The following is a 19713-nucleotide window of genomic DNA, read 5'->3' on the forward strand; positions in this document are numbered from 1 at the left end:
GGTCCTTTGTATGATGTCTTTGTCTTCTGTGGCCGGTTGTTTTCCTCAATCCGACGTTGTGTCTCGTTGGATGTGAGCGTGCCGTGGTGTTCATTGTGTTTTTGCTGTGATGGCTTATACTTGTGATGTGTGACTGCCCTTTTGGGTGTCTTGTGTTTAAAATGGCCGTATCTCTGGTTATACCTGGTCGTTTTGTACGATTTTTGTTTCTATGTGCGTAATTCTTCGCGCTTGTACTCCTCGGCATGATAGGAGCCGATGAAAATGTCTTGTTCTCTTGTGTTGTTTTGCGTGCCGTCGTGATTTTGATGTCGGGGTTGCACAGCTTTGCTTTCGGCTCTGAGGTTCAAACACCTAATTTATTATCCGTGAAGCGAGCTCCTTTTCTGCCCGAGCCATTATTAAAAAAAAAAAAAAAATTATTATTAGCCATGCTCAGCCAGGTCATTTGTTAGCTCCTCTTCTGCCTGGGCCAAGCTCGGTCCGGTTCTGATCTGCGAGACCCGGATCTGCGAGCTCCTTTTTCGTCAGATCATGAACAGCAAGGTCCCGATCCGTGAAGCGAGCTCCTTTTCTGCCCGAGCCATGCTCAGCCAGGTCATTTGTTCGCTCTTCTTCTGCCTGGGCCAAGCTCGGTCCGGTTCTGATCTGCGAGACCCGGATATGCGAGCTCCTTCTCTGCCTGGGCCATTCTTCGCCAGCTCCCGATCCGCGAGACCCGGATCTGCGAGCTCCTTATTCATCAGGTCATGAACAGCAAGGTCCCGATCCGTGAAGCGAGCTCCTTTTCTGCCCGAGCCATGCTCAGCCAGGTCATTTGTTAGCTCCTCTTCTGCCTGGGCCAAGCTCGGTCCGGTTCTGATCTGCGAGACCCGGATATGCGAGCTCCTTCTCTGCCTGGGCCATTCTTCGCCAGCTCCCGATCCGCGAGACCCGGATCTGCGAGCTCCTTATTCATCAGGTCATGAACAGCAAGGTCCCGATCCGTGAAGCGAGCTCCTTTTCTGCCCGAGCCATGCTCAGCCAGGTCATTTGTTAGCTCCTCTTCTGCCTGGGCCATGCTCGGTCCGGTTCTGATCTGCGAGAGCCGGATATGCGAGCTCCTTCTCTGCCTGGGCCATTCTTCGCCAGCTCCCGATCCGCGAGACCCGGATCTGCGAGCTCCTTTTTCGTCAGATCATGAACAGCAAGGTCCCGATCCGTGAAGCGAGCTCCTTTTCTTCCCGAGCCATGCTCAGCCAGGTCATTTGTTAGCTCCTCTTCTGCCTGGGCCAAGCTCGGTCCGGTTCTGGTCTGCGAGACCCGGATATGCGAGCTCCTTCTCTGCCTGGGCCATTCTTCGCCAGCTCCCGATCCGCGAGACCCGGATCTGCGAGCTCCTTATTCGTCAGGTCATGAACAGCAAGGTCCCGATCCGTGAAGCGAGCTCCTTTTCTGCCCGAGCCATGCTCAGCCAGGTCATTTGTTAGCTCCTCTTCTGCCTGGGCCAAGCTCGGTCCGGTTCTGATCTGCGAGACCCGGATCTGCGAGCTCCTTTTTTCATGAACAGCAAGGTCCCGATCCGTGAAGCGAGCTCCTTTTCTGCCCGAGCCATGCTCAGTCAGGTCATTTGTTAGCTCCTCTTCTGCCTGGGCCATGCTCGGTCCGGTTCTGATCTGCGAGAGCCGGATATGCGAGCTCCTTCTCTGCCTGGGCCATTCTTCGCCAGCTTCCGATTCGCGAGACCCGGATCTGCGAGCTCCTTATTCGTCAGGTCATGAACAGCGCGGCCCGGGTGTGCGAGCAACTCTTCCGCCGGGCCATGATAAATAGATTAGGTGTTTTGAACCTCAGAGCTGAAAGCAAAGCTGTGCAACCCCGACGTCAACATCACAACGGCACGCAAAACAACAGAAGACAACCAGACAAATTCATCGGCTTCTATCATGCCGAGCAGTACAAGGGCGAAGACCCACGCTCAAGGAAACAAAAATCGTGAAAAACGACCAAGTATCACCAGAGATACAGCCATTTTATACACAAGACACCTAAAACGGCAGTCAAGCATCACAAGTGCAAGCCATCACAGCACGAACACAAAGAACACACCACGGCACGCTCACATACAACAAGAGACAACGTCGGGTTGAGCAAACAACCGACCACAGAACAAGAAGTCATCACACAAAAGACTTCGCAAAAATGCTACATAATACCAAATAGCAAAAATTATTGCAAAATACGAGCAAAATTACAAAAAAAAAATACAAGTCAGACACAACGAGAACCACCAAGGGAACGACTGGTGCACACAGAGATCCCCACAGAGGGACCCCGAGACGGTGCCTACCTACGACAAGCGTAGGCAGACACCGCCAAAGTGGCGCTGGATGTGGTCAGCGTTCATCTGATGGACCAGCGCCGCAAAGCGACCCTTCCACCGAGGAACAAAGGCCTCATCCAGCCCCGGCTGGTACACACCACGGGCCTCGGCGCAGCGGGCAAGCTGACCAAGCAGATCCACAAACAAAAGAGGAGACAAACACGCCGGTTGTCGTCATCGCTGCAGCGTTTTTCAAATGGTTGAAACTGGTGTAGTACATGTGGTTTGGTTTGGCTTGGCGAATCAGGCTTTATTGAATGGCGTGCTACAGTTTACCCCTCTCATGACGTGTTAAAGCCCGATCTCTGCTTCCACCTCGTCATACTGTGAGGCTCCAGGGCCAAGAACGGATTTGACGCTATTACATACAGTACAAGCAAACTGACAGAATTCTTCTTGTGACAGTTAGTTTGCATAACAAATCCGATTTGTCTCAATCGTGGTGTCGAAGTCTTGTTAACAACACAGTTGGAATGGACTACGACGCTCGCATGCGATAAGTGACTCGCTTGGCTAACTATTTCCTTTGTGATACCTAGCGGCATGAGATGGCTAGCTGCTCTACTGCTTGAATAAATCGGCCTTTACTTGACGTTTCGCTTATCATGGTCTATGCGAGTGGGACATATCGACCAAAGGTTACAGGCGAAGAGAAAAGCAATGAGCGAGATGAGACGCGGACAGGAATGAGGAAACGGCGAACCTCCAGAATTTCTCTAGCTGCAGCTTGTTGCATTATTCGTTCATGCTGCTGAGCTGTGTGCATCAAGAGCGGATGCAACAGCGCAGAGCAATTCTAGATGTACAATGCCATCGTGATGAGTGATGCGTCTCGCAGTTTCCTTTTGAGATATCTTCACCACGGAGCGAAAGAATGTCTATATTCTCACTTGTTGTAATGCCCACAAGATGGCCCCGACATGCGTCACGTTGGCGCGGGCCACCTCGCTCGTTATCGCGGTGACTGCAGTCTCAATGATCTGGTGTGCAAGATTCGAGGAGACCAAAACGGCTTGCTGTAAGTCAGCCCGCTGGCAGACCAGCTCGATAAGAACGGCCAAGCATTGGCAAGCGGCTGCAACTGTCGTCATCTCGTTGAGCTTCAGGGCGGACAAGCACCATAGAGCAATGTTGTGCAGGTGATCGGCCGCATCGGGGGACTGTAGTAGGTGTTCGCCTTCCGTTCGGTAAAATTTACTGGCCAAGGAAAAAAAGGTGCAGACAACGCCTGGCTCGTCGAGAAAGGCGCCCGAGGAAAAAAGTTGAGCCATGCGTCCACGCACGTCAGCAAAAGTAGCAACCAAAGTGGGGATGGCACTTTGTTGCCGGCCAAAGACAGCTTGCAGCGCTACCATGGCCTCCAGCACAGGTGCACTCGGTGCAGCCTCGAACATAGACTGCAGGGTCATGCAAAAGCTGGGTAACAGTGGCTCAAGCTGCATCTTAGCCACACGTAAAGCGTGCCCAAGAAGATCACGAATGGCGCTGGTCACTTCTTCATTCTGGTAGCAGGTCGAAGCAACCTGATGAACGATAGGCCATAAAGCCTCCAACATCTGCCCAAGCGCAAATGAAGATACCAAATGTGTTGAAATTGGACCCGAGCAACTAGTGAAGTACTGGTTGAGAAAAGAAAAGAAGACGCCCTACCTTGCCAAGGACGTCACCTTGTACAATCAAAGAGCGAAATCCGTGGCCAATGACACGAAGTTCGGCCGCGGCGCGGCTTTGTAAGTCCCAGCCTTCATCGCCCACTACTTGCAATTCCTCTGCTACGCGTGTCAGGTTGACGAATTCGTCCGCGTAACAGCGATTGAGCTAGATTTAGGCGCATGGCAGTCCAGCAGCAAAGTTAGCATCGTTGGCACTTGGACGTGTTTGTCATTGGCACAGCATCAACTCACCCAGGTAGCCGCGAGGTCAGGAGTCGGGAGGGCTCGTGCAATGAGGGTCAAGGCCTCAATGACCTGCTGTCGGCTGGTGGTGGAAAGGCCGGCCTGCGTGGCCTCTCGGCGACGCTTGATGATGCTGTCCAAAAAGGGCGCGAGCTGTTGACGGCACTCGGTTGCCAGTTCGCGCAAAGCCTCACAAGCTGCCTCGGAGCCAGAGATGCGGTGACGCCGAACATCTGGTAGCCAATTTCCACCCACGTCACGGGCAACAGACCCACGCCGCGGGCGTGTCGTCACATTTGCTACCATGTTGCGCAGCAGGACAACCATAGGTTCTTCCAAAAGTTGCGGACGACGGGCTAGCCAGGACGCCAAGCCGCCAATGCAACGAATCGCTGCTACGTCCACGAGCTAAGAGCACAGGCAATGGCGTTGGCTCTTGAGCTATCAGGTGACCATTGTGGGTATTATGTTTATGTGATAAAACAAACGGACCGGATCTGTAGGTACTGTCGTCAAAAGGCGAACGACTTGGGGGACTAATGCCTGCACAGGCAAGCGATTCGTTGTGAAATGGGCATGGTCAACTTGATACGTGGCTGCAGGTGGGACTTACTTCATCTTTCACGTCGAAAAAGCCAGCAGAACGGGCGACGCATTCAAGGGTTGCCTCAATGACAAACACTTGATTTGAGTTTGCGAGGGCTTCCTCCAATAATTGCAGCATCAACTGTGGTCATGTTCGTTCGTGGAGAGAGATAAAGAGATGGAGAGAGATTGGGGCAAATGTTGTGAGAGGTCATTGATGGCTCAGTCAACGGTTGATAAAGCATGATAAAGCACAAGACAACCTGCAGGCACGAGTGTTGCAGGAAGCATGATATGTACATCACTAGCTCGCCAGCCTCATTGCGATATCCTGAGAATAGAAGCCAAGACGACACGACCAGAGCGGCGATGAGTGCGGCAAAAGAGGGCACGCACGACCTTGTGTCACACAGGTGAGAAGGGAAGGTCAGCAGAATGGCACGAGGCACAACGGACCTTCGATATCAGCTTCTGTTTCGGGATCCAATTGGTAAATTGAATCGGGATACATCATCTTGTTTCGAAGAGCAATGAGCAATGCCTGAAGCAATGGGGCCAGAAGTGTGCGGTACTTTCGACGCTCGTCTGGTTGAATTTTGATTTGAGAGCCAGCAATGAGGCGAGAAAACACGCCATTGTACGTGGTCGAGCATCACCTTGACCGCGAAACATGCGTCGCTCCAGTTGCAAGGGGAGCACGTACCACTGGGCAGCCCAACCACGTGCTCAATCAAAGCATACCAAGACTTTAGAGTAAGGCGCGAGCAATCCTCGTCAATGCATGCCTGCCATGATTGGTGTACGATACATAAGCGCCAACTGGTGAGCATCGATATAATGCTGTCATTCGGAGATGAAAGAGAGTGAAGAGAGAAAAAGAGAGAGCTGGTTTAAACCTGGCCTGGGGCATTGGTGCAGGCGTAAAACATTTGTAATACTTGTGCACCCGCTGGGATGTGCAGAAGTGCATCAACGTGAGCGTCTAGCATAGACGAGAGGACCTAGATTGATACACGAATGGCCAAAGTCAGGACTGCAGGTGGCTTTGGCACCCGTATCACAGGGGGCGGGTCACTGACGCGGGCAAGCCCCTCTATGACGTCGACACGTGCGTCGCGAGTCGCTTCTTCCAAAAGAGGCTGAAGCTGTTGCAGCGTGTCAACCAAGACCTGCAGGTTGGTTGGGCCTGGGTATGCACCAGAGGCTGAGCTGAAAACAAGTGGCCATAGACGAATAACAGGGGGAGGTGAAAGGCATGTGCCACCACGTACTGCTGGCGTCGCGATGAGTGACAATCGCAACAAGAGCTTCTACACCAGCTTCGAATGAAGCCTCCGATTGTGTGGCGGCAATCACATGTTCTGAGTCATCGAGGGGAGGCACGAGTAAGAGGGGAGCAGGCTGTGCAAAGTAGGAAGACTTTGGAGCAAATCCAGGGTCAAGAAAGATGTACCAAAGTGTGGGCCAATGGTAGAAAGTGGGCAGTTGCCCGTTTCCACCCATGCGGTCAAGGCGTGAAGGGCTTCGTTCAGGAGCGAATCGCGGCGCGAAAGAATCTAATGCAAGCCATTCCCAATCGGCAATAGGACAAAAGCTAAAATGAGGATCTGTCAAGCTGAATGGCCTTGTGTGGAAAAGGGTACAGGGGCCACGCACGGAAAGGATGCCACTGAGAGCCAGTTCTTGGGCGGCTGCCAGTTGTAGAGCAGCATGTTGTTTGCGTGTCCCGATAGTCTCTTTGCCACCGAGCACTGGGGGTGGAAGGGCCGGCCCGAGTCAAGGCGTGGTGGTATGGTATACTCGTGACCGCAGACACACAGAATGCAATCGGAAAAAAAGCGAGTGGTGAGTTCAAACCTTGCGCAAAGGTCGTTACAAGATCCAGCTGCAGCAGGACGTCGTCCGAAGGAACATCGGATAGGATCTAGCATGGGACACGGAGGAAGATGAGCATGGGTTGAGGTTGTGCGATATGACGCCACAGTTTTTGCATGAACAAAAGCTTGCTTGCACAAACCGCGGCTAGTGCATTATCAAGCGAGCCCGATGGGGCGCATAAAACCAGGGTGACCAGCGCCACGCAGAGCTGGCGTCGGACAAAGCGTGCCTTCTCACGGCAGCTACGGTATTGGCGCATATCGAGTCAGTCCTTGCATTGAGTTGGGCAAGATATGGGTGGGGGTGCTCGTCGGTGCATGTGTTTGCGGGTCGTCAGCGACAAAGAGAAGTAGTACCGTAGGACAGCGCCAAGCAGCTGCGGCGGTAGAGCTTGAAAAAAGTCGGCATTTGTTTCAGGGTTGAGTAGGAGGATGTGACGCTGGAGGACGCAAGCACCGTAAAAGTTGGCTTCATCCGGCAGTTTGGGATCAAGAAGGTCAAACACCCAAGGCCACGCGGTTCCTATCAAAAGAGCGCACCACATGGAATTTAGCCGGCTGAGAGGCATGATGTGGCACGGGCAGCAGCTGGCTGCGGCTGATCAGGCAGCTAGGCTGGCGCCGTTTTCAAAGCTTACCACTATCCTGAATGGCAGCCAATCGCTCTTCAGCCTGCAGCCAAGAACAGCACCCAGGCCAGGGTTGATGAGTGCCCGCAAAGGAAGAGTGAACCAATGGAGCCCGACAATGACAGAGCGCGCGCGAACAGGTCAACGTCGTCGTTAAGTCTTTGTCTTATCGGTCAGCACACGCACCTGTCGCTTCACCTCATTATCCGGGGACGAGTACAACGCCATCACATCTTGCAACACCCTCTCCAACTCCCTCCCAGCCCGCCCCGACCCATCAGGCGGCTGCTCCCCCGGTCCCGCCATCTTCCTCTGCTCCCGCGCCTCCTGCTGATGAAAAATTTATGTGTGTGTGTGTGTGTGTGTGTGAAGGAGAGATGAATTCAATGTCAGAATGTCAGACGAACGATGCATGCCATGCCTTCATCATGGATGGCTAAGAGAGAAGAGCGGGTCGTCGTCACTCAATTGACATGGAAGGGAGCGGGGGAGAGGGAATGGGCGGAGGATATATTATATTACAGGCATCAAGCCGTCCCAGGCGAGGACGGGATGCATGTGGCCTAGCCAGGCCTGGCTTGGTGTGGTCTGCTGCGCTGAAGCTTTGTGAATCTCGTAAAGCCCGGGTTGCTGTCTGCGGCCGCGCCCTCCCCTCGCCCTGTTCTCACGCAGGGCGAAGGGAAGGTGGTGTGCGGGAAGCATCAATGTCCAATCCTGCTTGTGAGGGCAGTAAGCAAAGGACCAGGAGACAAATGCCTCGAGACAGTACAACCTAATAATCAGAGACACGACAGCCATGGTCATGGTTGTAGCCGTGCTCGTCACAAAGGGGACAAGTTTCACGTTCAGGCCGCGGTCACACCAAACACAGGCCCCACACGCCTGCACGGATGCAGCAAGAGCATCAGGCAGACATGTTGGACAAGAATCCTCTCTTGCATTCCCATCTCTTTCCCTGCTTCATGCAGCAAGGGAGCGCCGAGCATACAACCAACAACAAACAAGGCGCGCGCACGAATGCTTGCGCCAAAAAAACTACATCGCAGCCGCATGGCCTCTCTCAAAGCGAAAGACCCCGGGGTGCAGTCATTCCCGCACACACAAAACACGACATTGCCAAGTCCACCCGGAAAGCCTTGCTTGCCACGTGTGCACCTCTTGTTGTCGAACAACCACTTTCGTGGCACGACTCTGGCTTTACACTGGCAAGCAGCTCTCAAAGGCTCCTTGGCAAACGCGTGGTTTGGTATGCGAGCAAACAGCACTCCCCAGGAGGCTGGTCAAGCAAGGGTATGGGTGAGAAGCACATACTCCCTGCCTACCACGCCACATGCGCTGGATGCATGGCCTTTTAGGCGCGCTGGCCAAGGGCCGCTTCAATGGCCTGCTTGATCTCTTCCACCTGCGCTTCGTTTGGGAAATTGCCGCGCTCCTTCTTGGAGTGGATCAGCTTGCCGTTGACAACGACCTCAAAGGCGCCACTCACCTGCGGTGTTGGCTGCCAGTCCGCACCACACGAAACATAAGAAGAGTAGGGTGCCAGACCGCAAAAGAGGTCGCACCCCACCCCACCAAGGCGGTGCAGGCACTCAACTGCGCACTTAAACCTCGCCCCTCCCTCCAAGCCACTGACACAATTGGCACAACCGGTCTTACCTCGCAGGTGAACTTCATCTCAGAGTCGTCAAACGTCTCGAGCAAAAGTCGCTCAAATGCCCTCACTTTGGAAAGGTAGCCTGAGGGGAGGGTGCGCATGAGCATGATGAAATAAAACAAGCAAGCAGCGCGAACATGGCGGCCAACGGTCCCGGGTTCACACACACACACACACACACACACACACACACACACGCGCGCGCACACGACCAGCCGTGATTGCAACGACTCACCTCAGGCCCCACAATAGACGACGTGGACGTTCACAGGCTGAGCCATGATGCCGGTGTTGAAGAAGAGAGAGAGAGAGAGAGAAAGAGAGAGAGAGCGTGCAAAGAGAGAGGAAACGAAAATGACTCTTGCTCTCACTTCTCTCTCTCTCTTGAGTTTTTTTTTTTTTTTTTCGTTGTTGTTGGAGCTCTGTGGTTTCTTCGTTCACGAATACCAGTCTCGGATGGCGGCTTTTGTGGCCTTGCTCACCAGATGCATTGGTATTTGCAGTAGGTGGCAGGGCAGGTGGTGCGGCTGTATGCCCAATGAATCAAGGTTTCTTTAGATCGTGTAATTGAGTAAGCACTCGTCATCTGGTCAAACAGCCTGTGGCACACTCAGCAGCCGTCAAAAAACACCATAGGAACATCATCCAAACACGAGAGCTCTTCTTGGCTTGGGTTGAAGCCATTTTCGTGCATATCCCGTCGTCGCCGTCCTGCAGCAAACTGCGTTCCTCAAAGTTCCTCTTCCACGCCCCTCAAAATTGATTGGTCAGGTTGAGCGTCAAAGTGCGCTGCTGGTGTTGCGAGGCTGCCAACATTTCCTCCCGAGACCCTGTGATTTAAAAAACACAAATTAAAGACACACACACACACACACACACACACACACACACACACACACACACACAAACACAACATGTCCATACACAACCACACAACCACAGGCCCATCACCATTGCCAACAACCATCATCAGCCACGAAGGTGGGCGAACAGAACGTCATTGACAAGGCCAAACGGAAACAGCTTCCGTAAGCATGGCGTGCTGGCAGCAAGTAGAAAAAAAATCGATGAAAGAGAAATGACAGGACTCAAATCACGCAGACGCATCGCTTGACTTGCGCTTGTGCCGCCTTCGCTCGCGTTGTTGCTCCCAATACTTGCGTCCTTCGTCCGCCAACCAGACGGTGGAGCAAAGCATCACAAGAAACACCATATCCTGTGTAGCACACGCAGAACCAACCAAGCAAAAGGGACGTCATCGTGGGCCGAGATCCATACTCGTTCCCTCGTTAAACACCGCCCGCAATCAAGACGTACACCAAAGCCTAGTGCCTCCGTTTGGAAAATGGCCTGCAGTGGCGGAAGATAGATGACGGCCAGTTGGCCGAGCAACGAGCCGCCAACAGCGTACAGAAATACCGAATTGGAAAAGAGCCCAATCTCCCGAATTGACTGCAAAAGCAACCGCAACCGCAACCGCAACCGCATGTTTGTCAGCAAATGTTCGTGTCCAAGCGAAAAAGTATTGCAGCTTTCAGCAAGACAGCCCAGCTTTGGAATCGTCATGATCTGCAAACCTTGTTTGTGGAGCGGCAGGTAAGAGCGTTGAACATGTCAAAGAGAACAAAACACGTAAAGGTCATGGTCGTGTCGCGCTTGGTCACGACGTCATCCTGTAGCTCCCGAAAGTACACGTACAAGACACCTGACCGGACACAGCAAGCAAAGGGTGAATAATGTCGCCGCAAGTTTGAACGCAGATGAGCAAACTGGTTCTCCCTGGCTGTGTCATTGGCTCAAGGTGAGAGCAACAGACCAGTCACGATAATGGCCGCAGACATGATCACATTGCGCAAAAGCTTGGCTGTCAACATGGGTTCCTGCCATAACCAGCAAGCGATCGTGAGAGTGCATCAAGTTGTGGCTGGCCAAGCGCAAGGATCGGTCTTGGTGCTTCAAATGTCGGCACTGCTATCGACTTACTCGCGCACGACGGGGTGGCATGGTCATGACGTCGCGCTGCACCGGCTCGACACCCAAACTGCAATCGTGACACAAAGATGGTGTGGTTAGTACAGACAGGTGTGCCATAAAGTCCATGATCCGAAGAGGTGCCGTTGCCCAAGCCCGGATTAGAGCAGGAATACGCACCTTTGCGCTGGTGGACCGTCCATGAGAATGTTGATCCACAGAATTTGCATGGCATTCAGTGGTGAGTGCATTCCCAGCATAGTTGTGATGGAAATGAGGGTAAGTGCCGCCACAGACGTGCTAAGCTGAAATCTGCTCATGTCACCAGCGCAAGCGTTTGCTGTGAGAGAAGCATTCAGCCAACCCGACTCATTCAAAGCGTGCAATCTCATCAGGGCCCAGTCAAGTGCTCCACACGCACCGCAAAAAGTTGCGAACATTGTACGCAATGCCCTTGCCCTCCTCAATCGCATGCATGATGGTGGAAAAATTGTCATCCACCAAAATCATGTCGGCTGCCTCCTTGGCCACATCTGTGCCAGTTTCACCCATGGCCACACCGATCTCGGCCAGCTTCAAGGCAGGGGCGTCGTTGACGCCATCCCCTGTGTATCAGGTGCCAGCCACAAACATGAACGGTATACACAGCATTCACATGCGTTGATCCAGGCATCAAGGGCAATGTCCCCACCAGTCATTGCAACAATGTGGCCATTGTGTTGCAAGGCCTGTACAATCTTCAGCTTGTGCTTTGGACTAAGAGCGCAGGAGAGACGTGAGTGCCTTGTGACCCGTCCCCAAAGATCTGTATCAGGATGGACGACACAGACCTGGTGCGATAGAACACGCGCACATCCTCAATGATGCCTTCAAGATCGAGCTGATCCATGGCTTCAAGCTGTGTCCCAAAGAGCAGGATGAAACAATTCAGTCCAGCCTGGTAGCAGTAACGACGCGTCGACGTGGCCGATGCCGGGGCGCATACCTCTGGACCAGAAAGAGAACGGTGAACGCCTGGATTGTAAAAGCCAAGCGACTGCGCAATGGCCTCTGCTGTCGCCTTCATGTCACCAGTGATCATCATGACCTTGACGCGAGATTGCTGGAGCAGTGCCACGGCCTCCCTAGACGGATGTAAAATATCAACACAACATTAAGATGTGTGAGTGCCAAGGGCGAGTGCAGGCGTTGTAGCCATCAACCTAGCAACGGCATGTTTCATCAAATCAATCAGACTGGGCGAGCAAGTCTCACCTGACACCCGCACGTGCTTGATCAGCGATGGCCACAATGCCTGCCCCCCAGCACGTGCACATGAGTAAGCACAAAGACGGAGCAGAGGCAGAAGAGCAAGGGGAAACAAGCACATCAAAAAATCGAAATAGGGGGGGCGGGGGCGGGGGGCAAGCCGTTGGATGCAAAACAAAAAAAAAAAAAAAAAAACAGGTGACCTCCCCCAGAAAGCGTGATGGCACACAAACCCAAAATGGCAAGCTCATCGAGCGAGGCACCAGAGGCAAGCGCAATGACGCGAAAGCCTTGCGCAGCATATTGATCGGCACGCTGCGTTTTCAAGCATTCCATTTGCGGCCACCAGGCGCAGATGGGTGAAAGAGGTCAGAAACCAAGAAACCAAGACGTGTTGCAGTTGTAGACGCGGGCCCCAGGCTGAGGCATCATGATCCCGCATATAGACCAACCTGATTGAGTATTTGCACATCGAGTTCTGAGAGGTGCCGAACTTGATGGCCAGAGGAAACATGTCGACACTTGGTCAGAAGCACATCTAGAGCGCCCTGTCACAGCACAAGACCAAAACATGTCATCAGGGAGGAGCAGCATTTCCATTTCAAGTCACGTCAAATGAAAACATTGGGCCAAAAGTGGAGGCCGTGGCTCAAGGCTACCTTGACGAAAAAAGAGGTCTGCTGGGTGTCGCGTGCTTTCACACGAACAGCCATCCACTTGGTATCTGAGGAAAATGGAATCTCTTCCAACCGCTCGAAATTGGCCGCTCGAGATTGAAGGCCGGCCTTGTAAGCTGCCACGAGCAAGGCACCCTAAGTGGATTGTGTTGCAAAGGGCAATCAGTCACCGCAGTTGCGCTACGAGACGTGCTCGAGGGTATCACGTTAGGATAATGAGCAAACAGACTTCGGTAGGTTGACCAATGAGGTGCCCGCGGTCGACTTGAGCGTTGTTGCAGACCATGCCCGCCTAAGTACCAAACAGAATGTGTCACAACAAAGGCACAAAGCAGATGTTGGCGAGGGCCGATGGTCTGGCCTTGGGCAAAAAGCAGGCTCTGAAGCAAAGATGCTAGTGCTGACCAGAAGCAAGTGTGTCATGCTATTAGACTGGCCATTGGGAACGGGCGAGCCGCTCGAGTCCACGACTTGAATGGTGCCACTGTTGATCAAGTAGCCGCTGCCCGTCATCTAATGCAGACATGATTGGATGAGAGGCGACACGGTTGCGCGGGAGGAGGTCGTTAATCCCACGATCTGACCTCGGCTTGTAGCTGATCAAAGATTGAGAGCGCATAACGGCCCACCATCTTGTTTTCAGTTAGGGTACCTGTGGATTATTGTCAGTAACAATATCAGCGTGAGGGCATCGGACGCGCGATGCTGCAGTTCAGCAATGGAGCTCAGACGTTTCAGGCCCAGTGCAGCAGCTTCTCAAATTGAATAGTTACACTGACCGGTCTTGTCCGAGCACACCACGGTGGCGGAACCGAGGGCTTCGACGGCCGGCAGTTTTTTGACAATGGCGTTTTGTTTCGCCATGCGCATCACGCCCAAGGCGAGGGTGACGGTGACCACGATGGGAAGACCCTCGGGAATGGCAGCCACGGCCAAGCTGACGGCGATGGTGAACATTTTGACCAACGGCTTTCCCTGCAATACGCCAATGATCATGATGACGCCAATGATGCCGAACGACAGGAAGCTAAGTTGTTGACCAAGAACCCCCATCTGCTCTTGTAACGGTGTTTTTCGCTCCTCAACATCCTAGAGGAGGAAGAAAGAGGAGATGATTGACCGAGAGAAGAGGCGAGCAGCCGATTAAAGCACGTGAGAGGAAGAAGGGAAGGAAGCTTCACAAACTGGATGTTGGTGGTAGCGTGCAGATTGGGCAGGCGGCCATGGAGCACGTCAACGTACATCCAGCATTTGAAAAATGATGCCAAACTCTGTGGCACCGGCCGTGGCAGTCACAATGCCCTTGCCGTGGCCCTGGCGCACCAGCGTGCCCATAAAGGCCATGTTGTCCCTAAGGATTGCCAAGGTCCTCAAGCGGATGAGAAGAAGGTGGAGGATCGACTGGGAAGGCAAGGGCGTGGATGGGTGCTGTACTTAAGGGGCGCGTACCGGTCGGCAATGTGTGTGGCTGAAGCTTGGTCAATGACGTGGCAGCGCTTGCTGCGCGTCTTGTTCTCGCCTGTCAAGTTGGATTCATCAATCTCCAAGTTGACAGCCTTTGATCAAGGGCGAGGTTGCAGAGTGATAGAGTGGGTTAGAGGTGACGCAGGCGCGCCATGGCCGGTCAAGGAAGAGGGGGACCTGGACAGACCTCGATGAGGCGGCAGTCGGCTGGGATACGGTCACCGACACCAAAGGTCACCAGATCGCCCACCACTAGAACAACACGCCACCAGCGTTGGCGCATACAGCGTGGGCGAGGTTGATTAGCGAAGACGCTCATGGGCAAACATATCAAGGCAACGGGCATGAGAAGGCTTGTGTGGCGGGTGCCATCTGCGAAAGAAGTACGCACCAACGTCTGCGGCAAGAGCGCCCTGTTTGGTATTGTCGCGAATGAGCCAGCATTTTTGTGGCACCTGATGCGGGAAAAGGGGAGAACATAACATGAGCTCATGGTTTGAGAAAGGCGTGGCACTTGGGTTCAGAAGCGCCGAGGCATACCAGTTTTGTCAGGGCTTCGAGTGCTTGCTCCGATTTGTACTCTTGGACAAAAGCGACGGTTACCACAATCATGATGGCCTGCGAGGCACGGAAGCACGCGTTGCAAGAGCATGCGGGGTCAAGAGAGGATGGATGGGTCGGATGAAGGCCAAGGTCAAGGTGGCCAGGACCACTGACGAGAAAGATGCTGAAGGCATCGTCGTATTGTTGCATAATCAGGCTGACGACGGCCGAGCCAATGAGCAACAGGATGAGCGGCTCCTTGAACTATTTTGGGAGGAAGAATACGAGGCGATGGGGATGTGAGCATGTGCACGCGCACGTCTGTGTGGGGTGGCAAAGAGAAGATGTCCCAGCACAGACGGAGAGAGAGCTGCAACTGTCTCGAGATGTGCATGCTCAAAGAGCTCCATGCCGATGGGGTACACGCACGGGACAAGAACAAGGAAGCAAGGGGGAAGGTCGAGCCATGAGGCAAAGTGGAAGCAAACCTGTTCGAGATACTTTTGCCAGAGGGGATCCGGCTCGGAGGTCGCAAACTCGTTTGCTCCATGCTCGCGCAGGCGCTGTCCCGCCTCGATGGCCGAGAGACCATGCTTGACATTTCCATTCACGGCAGCCACGACATCCTCCACACTCATGCAGGCCGCCGCCTCACTCGCCACACTCTTGCTCATCCTCTCGTTCACACACACATACATACACACACAGCCCGCACCCCGCCTCTCACAAACACCGCCCCGGCCACTGATGCTGCTGCTGCTGCTGCTGCACCGCCAACTGCCGCCCTGTCTCCGGCAAAACAGACACGTTGACAAGTGCGCGAGAGAGAGAGAGAGAGAGAGAGAGAGAGAGAGAGAGAGAGAGAGAGAGAGAGAGAGAGAGAGAGAGAGAGAGAGAGAGAGAGAGAGAGAGAGAGAGAGAGAGAGAGAGAGAGAGAGAGAGAGAGAGAGAGAGAGAGAGAGAGAGAGAGTAGAGAGCAGAAACAAGTAACAAGAGAAAAGAGAGACACACACAAGAGAACGAGTAGAGAGATGATAGTGTGATTTGCGTCACACTATCGCTTAGGCAGGCGTCCATATCTCTCTCTTTTTCCTTCCACACTCACACACATCTCTCGTTTTTGAAAGGGACCAATATTGGGGTGCTCGGTGCTCCGCCGGCAGCGCGTTGTGAGGGCTGGGAGGCTCGGGGTTTGATGGGTTGTAGCCGTCGTTGTTGGGGGGTTGCCTTGTGCAACAGCCCCTTCTTTTATTTTTCTCGTTGATCTGGTTTCGGGTTTGAATATCACGGCGGGAACGACAGCCGAGCTGAGCTGAGCTGAGCTGAGTGGTACCCGCACCGAGAGAGATAGTCAAGTGCCTGTTGTTAAGCTGTCAAAATGAACAGCGGCGAAGATCTGGAATTTGTGGCCGAGGCGTGCCGCGTGTCTGTGGGTGTGGCCGCGCGCTTGCTGGCCACCCACGGCGGCGATGTGCAGGCTGCTGTCCTCGCAGGTCTGGGTGATCGCTCGCCGACATCGCCGGCTGGCCACGCCACCAAGGCCTCGGCCTCGAGCGAGGACGTCGTTTTGATTGACTCAGAGTCTGACCAGGAACGCTCGCCCGCCGCCAAACGGAGTTGCCCGGGCGTTGGTGAGGCATCCGTACCACCAAGCACGGCTCCCACGACACAGGCTGAGGCAGCGCCCTCAACGGCATCCCAAGTCGCGAGCGAGCACACCGTCGGACAGCTGGGTGTGGTGACCTGGAACATCAACGGTCTCACTGAGGAACCCGGCTTGCTCAAACCGCGTCTGCGAATGGTGGCTCACGAACTGCTCCAGCTTCGTGGGCTGGACGTGATCCTGCTGCAGGAAATGACCACAACGACCGTGGCCCTGCTCCAACCCCTGCTCCAGGCCCGGTTCCCCCACATGCGGGTGGGGTCGACGCAACCCTACTTTACCGCCATGTACAGCCGATTGCCTCTGCTGGAGACGCAACGCCTCGCCTTTGACCGCGAGGCCACCAGCGCCATGTGCCGCAATCTTCTCATGGCCGAGATTGAGCCCCAACCAGGCACACGGGTTCGCCTCCTAACCTCGCACCTCGAATCACTCCGACAAGGTGCTACGGCCCGCGTCGCCCAAGCCCAGCGCGTTCAGGAAGAGCTCGCGAGGCCAGACTGCCTCTGGGCCATTTTTGGCGGGGATACCAATCTTCGAGTTGCCGAAACCAAGCAGCTCAGCACCACGGCCAAGCAACACGGCATCAAGGATCTCTTTGACCTCGCTGGCTGCCCCAAGGAGGCCCGCTACACTTGGGACATGCAGGTCAACGATACCTTGCACATGGACAGGGGACCTCGCATGCGCCTCGACCAGCTCTGGGCCCGCCCCCCTCCAGACGACGCTGGCTTTGACGTGGCCCACTACGCGCTCATCGGGACCCGCCGTTCCGAATCCTTTGGCTTTGCCTCGGATCATTTTGGCATCTGGACCATCATTCGTTATACACCAGACACCTGCAAGACTCGAAAACAGGCTGCGCCTTGAGCACAGAACATTGCAAAAAGGTCACCAAACAGGTCACGAGTGACTGAAGTGAGCGAAAGAGTAGAGCTGTGCATATCCATGTACGTACGACTTGGAAACCGCGGTTTCGAATTGAAACATGGCCCCCAGCCTTGCTGCCCGACCATTCCAACCAAACCGATGCCCTGAGGCTGGCATTCATCACTCTCAAGACCCCACTCCTCGCAGCTCCAAAATCATTCCTGCTTCACTGCAGGTGGCCCTGAACACATTGACATGTTAATATTTTTTTTTTTATGGATTACACACACACACACACACACACACACACACACACACACACACACACACACACACACACACACACACACACACACACACACACACACACACACACACACACACACACACACACACACACACACACACACACACACACACACACACACACACACACACACACACACACACACAACACACACACACACNCATTTTTTTTTTTTTTTTACACTTGACGATTGGTGGCTTGTGGCTGATCATCCTTGGTCGCCGGTGCATGCTACGTACATAATCTGATCGAGGGCGCCAAAACTTTCGCTGCCTCTCTCTCTTTTTTTTTTTTTTTTTTTCCGATCAGGAGGAAGCGTGTGAGTGCCACTGATCGCACTTCACGTGCGCTGGGCAAAAACCCCCGCAACGCCTGCTACCCTCGCCGTGGGTCGGCCAGCTCACCAAGAGGTAAGAGCAAGCGGTCAGCTGACCAGCTGCCGTTTGCACCTGCACACCAGTCACGCTCTGAACTGGACCCTCGGGCATCAGAGAACTGGCTCATGGGATCGGTGGTGGATGTTTGCGGTGGTAGAGATGAGTTCAGATGGAGAGCTGCTGTACGGTGCGTGTACTTTACGGGATCCACAAGAGGCGCTGCAGCTGTTGGAAAGCTGGGACCCCCAACGAATTCGCTCCGCTGCCACTTACAAACATGGCTGGGTGAGCATGCCATTTGATGGGACACTGGTGAATGATATTGGGTATGTGCCACTCATTTTTTTTTAATGCTCCACGTGGATCGACCACTAGGTTGCTGATACACCTCTGCATGAGGCCTGTCATAAAAATCTCGTGGAGGTAGTGCAGATCCTGTTGCGACATGGCGTCGATACTGAAGCCAAGAACAGCGTCAGTGCTGCCTCGCTTCTCTTCCTCAGTGGCTGTGTGTTTTGATGTTGTCCACTTCCCCCCTCCCCCGATCGGGCGCACCTGCTGTTGATATCCGATATTCTACATGTAAAGAGCTCATCATGATGCTATGGTGATGCTACATCTGGACGTAATGGTGGGGCCAACTTCAGTCTGGCTACACGCCACTGCACGTTGCCTGCGTTGACGGTCACGTAGAAGTCAAGGAAATCCTGTTGAAGCACGGCGCAGATGCTGAAGCCAAGGACATTGTGAGTACTCATCCCCACTATGACTGTTCCTCCCCTTGCTCGCCTTCTTTTTGCACCCTATCTGCCGTCCCACCCCTTGCCTCTTTGGCCGTTTCCTCCTGCCGCTCCTTGCCCTTCTGGTTTGGGACATTGTTGCCCTGCCTCATATTGGTGAAGCCAATACACAACACGGGGCGCACACATCGCTCTTCCCCTCACATGCATCAATCGTCTGATGTTGGCCACAACCTCAGTGGGGTGAAACGCCCCTTGACTACGCCCGTCGACAAGGCCTCAAGTTGTCCGTGCCTGCTGACCACGAACAGTCTTAAACTTTTACGACTTTGGACAGAACCACTGCTCAAATGTAAGCACATGAATAGAGATCCGAGGTTCCCTTTGTGCAGCCAACAGGCCATATCTCGCCTCTGCCATTGAACTAAATTGAGAGGCAGGGCAAACGCGCCAAGGCTGCCGTTTCCATGATGCCGTGCCGTTCGCTTCAAAAAAAAAAACCTCTAGAGGACCAAGAATGTATTTTACTTTTTTACTGTCGTGCATCATCAATGACCGTTATAACCGTTATGTCTCTTTTGTTTCTCTCGCTTTCTCTGACCTGTAACTCTGCCCGAGTGTCTCTCTCTGGCTGTGCTTGCGAGTGTAAGGGCTTTTCTGTCTGTGGCTTTCTCTCTCTCTTGAACTCGCTCACTTTCGATCCATGTCTCTGATCCTCTCTTTTGCTCATTTGCTCGTGTGCGCGGGGCCCGAGCAGGCGCGCGGCGAAGTGACTGGAGACGCCTCCGAGAGAGGTTGTGCGGGCTGGCCTTGACCCGGCTGGTTGATTGTGGCGGCTTGCAGCGCGTGCG

General features: G+C 53.9%; 4 protein-coding genes across 4 annotated transcripts in view; 2 read left to right on the forward strand and 2 right to left on the reverse strand.

Moving 5' to 3' along the window:
• The window catches only part of MONBRDRAFT_8287 (uncharacterized protein), a gene marked incomplete at both ends in the record, with an annotated part of 10899 nt that extends 8921 nt beyond the window's left edge, over positions 1-1978 (forward strand). Inside the window, 5 exons of the mRNA XM_001745775.1 lie at positions 656-812; positions 917-1027; positions 1132-1242; positions 1347-1457; positions 1709-1978. Of these exons, the coding sequence (XP_001745827.1) occupies positions 656-812; positions 917-1027; positions 1132-1242; positions 1347-1457; positions 1709-1978 (760 nt within the window). The remainder of the gene's footprint in view (positions 1-655; positions 813-916; positions 1028-1131; positions 1243-1346; positions 1458-1708) is intronic.
• A 796-nt stretch (positions 1979-2774) lies between these two features.
• On the reverse strand, positions 2775-7288 carry MONBRDRAFT_32455 (uncharacterized protein; the record flags this gene model as incomplete). The annotated part of the gene is made up of 13 exons (XM_001745914.1): positions 2775-2972; positions 3066-3158; positions 3253-3918; positions 4013-4180; positions 4267-4454; positions 4750-4800; positions 5299-5427; positions 5546-5627; positions 5739-5791; positions 6114-6203; positions 6700-6766; positions 6860-6962; positions 7077-7288. 13 exons carry the CDS (start codon positions 7286-7288, stop codon positions 2898-2900), a joined length of 1977 nt encoding a protein of 658 aa, XP_001745966.1. The 3' UTR covers positions 2775-2897.
• A 2284-nt stretch (positions 7289-9572) lies between these two features.
• On the reverse strand, positions 9573-15579 carry MONBRDRAFT_32456 (uncharacterized protein; the record flags this gene model as incomplete). Its single annotated transcript, XM_001745915.1, has 25 exons — positions 9573-10218; positions 10320-10454; positions 10580-10707; positions 10819-10882; positions 10986-11043; positions 11154-11285; positions 11395-11578; positions 11665-11729; positions 11804-11871; positions 11986-12097; positions 12228-12267; positions 12455-12536; positions 12674-12769; positions 12923-13033; positions 13128-13190; positions 13304-13411; positions 13483-13550; positions 13678-13987; positions 14141-14326; positions 14386-14454; positions 14550-14614; positions 14754-14817; positions 14903-14980; positions 15080-15169; positions 15394-15579. The coding sequence occupies 25 exons, from the start codon at positions 15577-15579 to the stop codon at positions 10096-10098; spliced, it is 2685 nt and encodes an 894-aa protein (XP_001745967.1). The 3' UTR covers positions 9573-10095.
• A 623-nt stretch (positions 15580-16202) lies between these two features.
• On the forward strand, positions 16203-17438 carry MONBRDRAFT_37105 (uncharacterized protein; the record flags this gene model as incomplete). Its single annotated transcript, XM_001745776.1, has 1 exon — positions 16203-17438. Exon 1 carries the CDS (start codon positions 16284-16286, stop codon positions 17436-17438), a length of 1155 nt encoding a protein of 384 aa, XP_001745828.1. The 5' UTR covers positions 16203-16283.
• Positions 17439-19713: the final 2275 nt, after the last annotated feature.

This window comes from Monosiga brevicollis, genomic scaffold, assembly GCF_000002865.3.
Source record: "Monosiga brevicollis MX1 MONBRscaffold_10 genomic scaffold, whole genome shotgun sequence".
Lineage (NCBI taxonomy): Eukaryota > Choanoflagellata > Craspedida > Salpingoecidae > Monosiga > Monosiga brevicollis.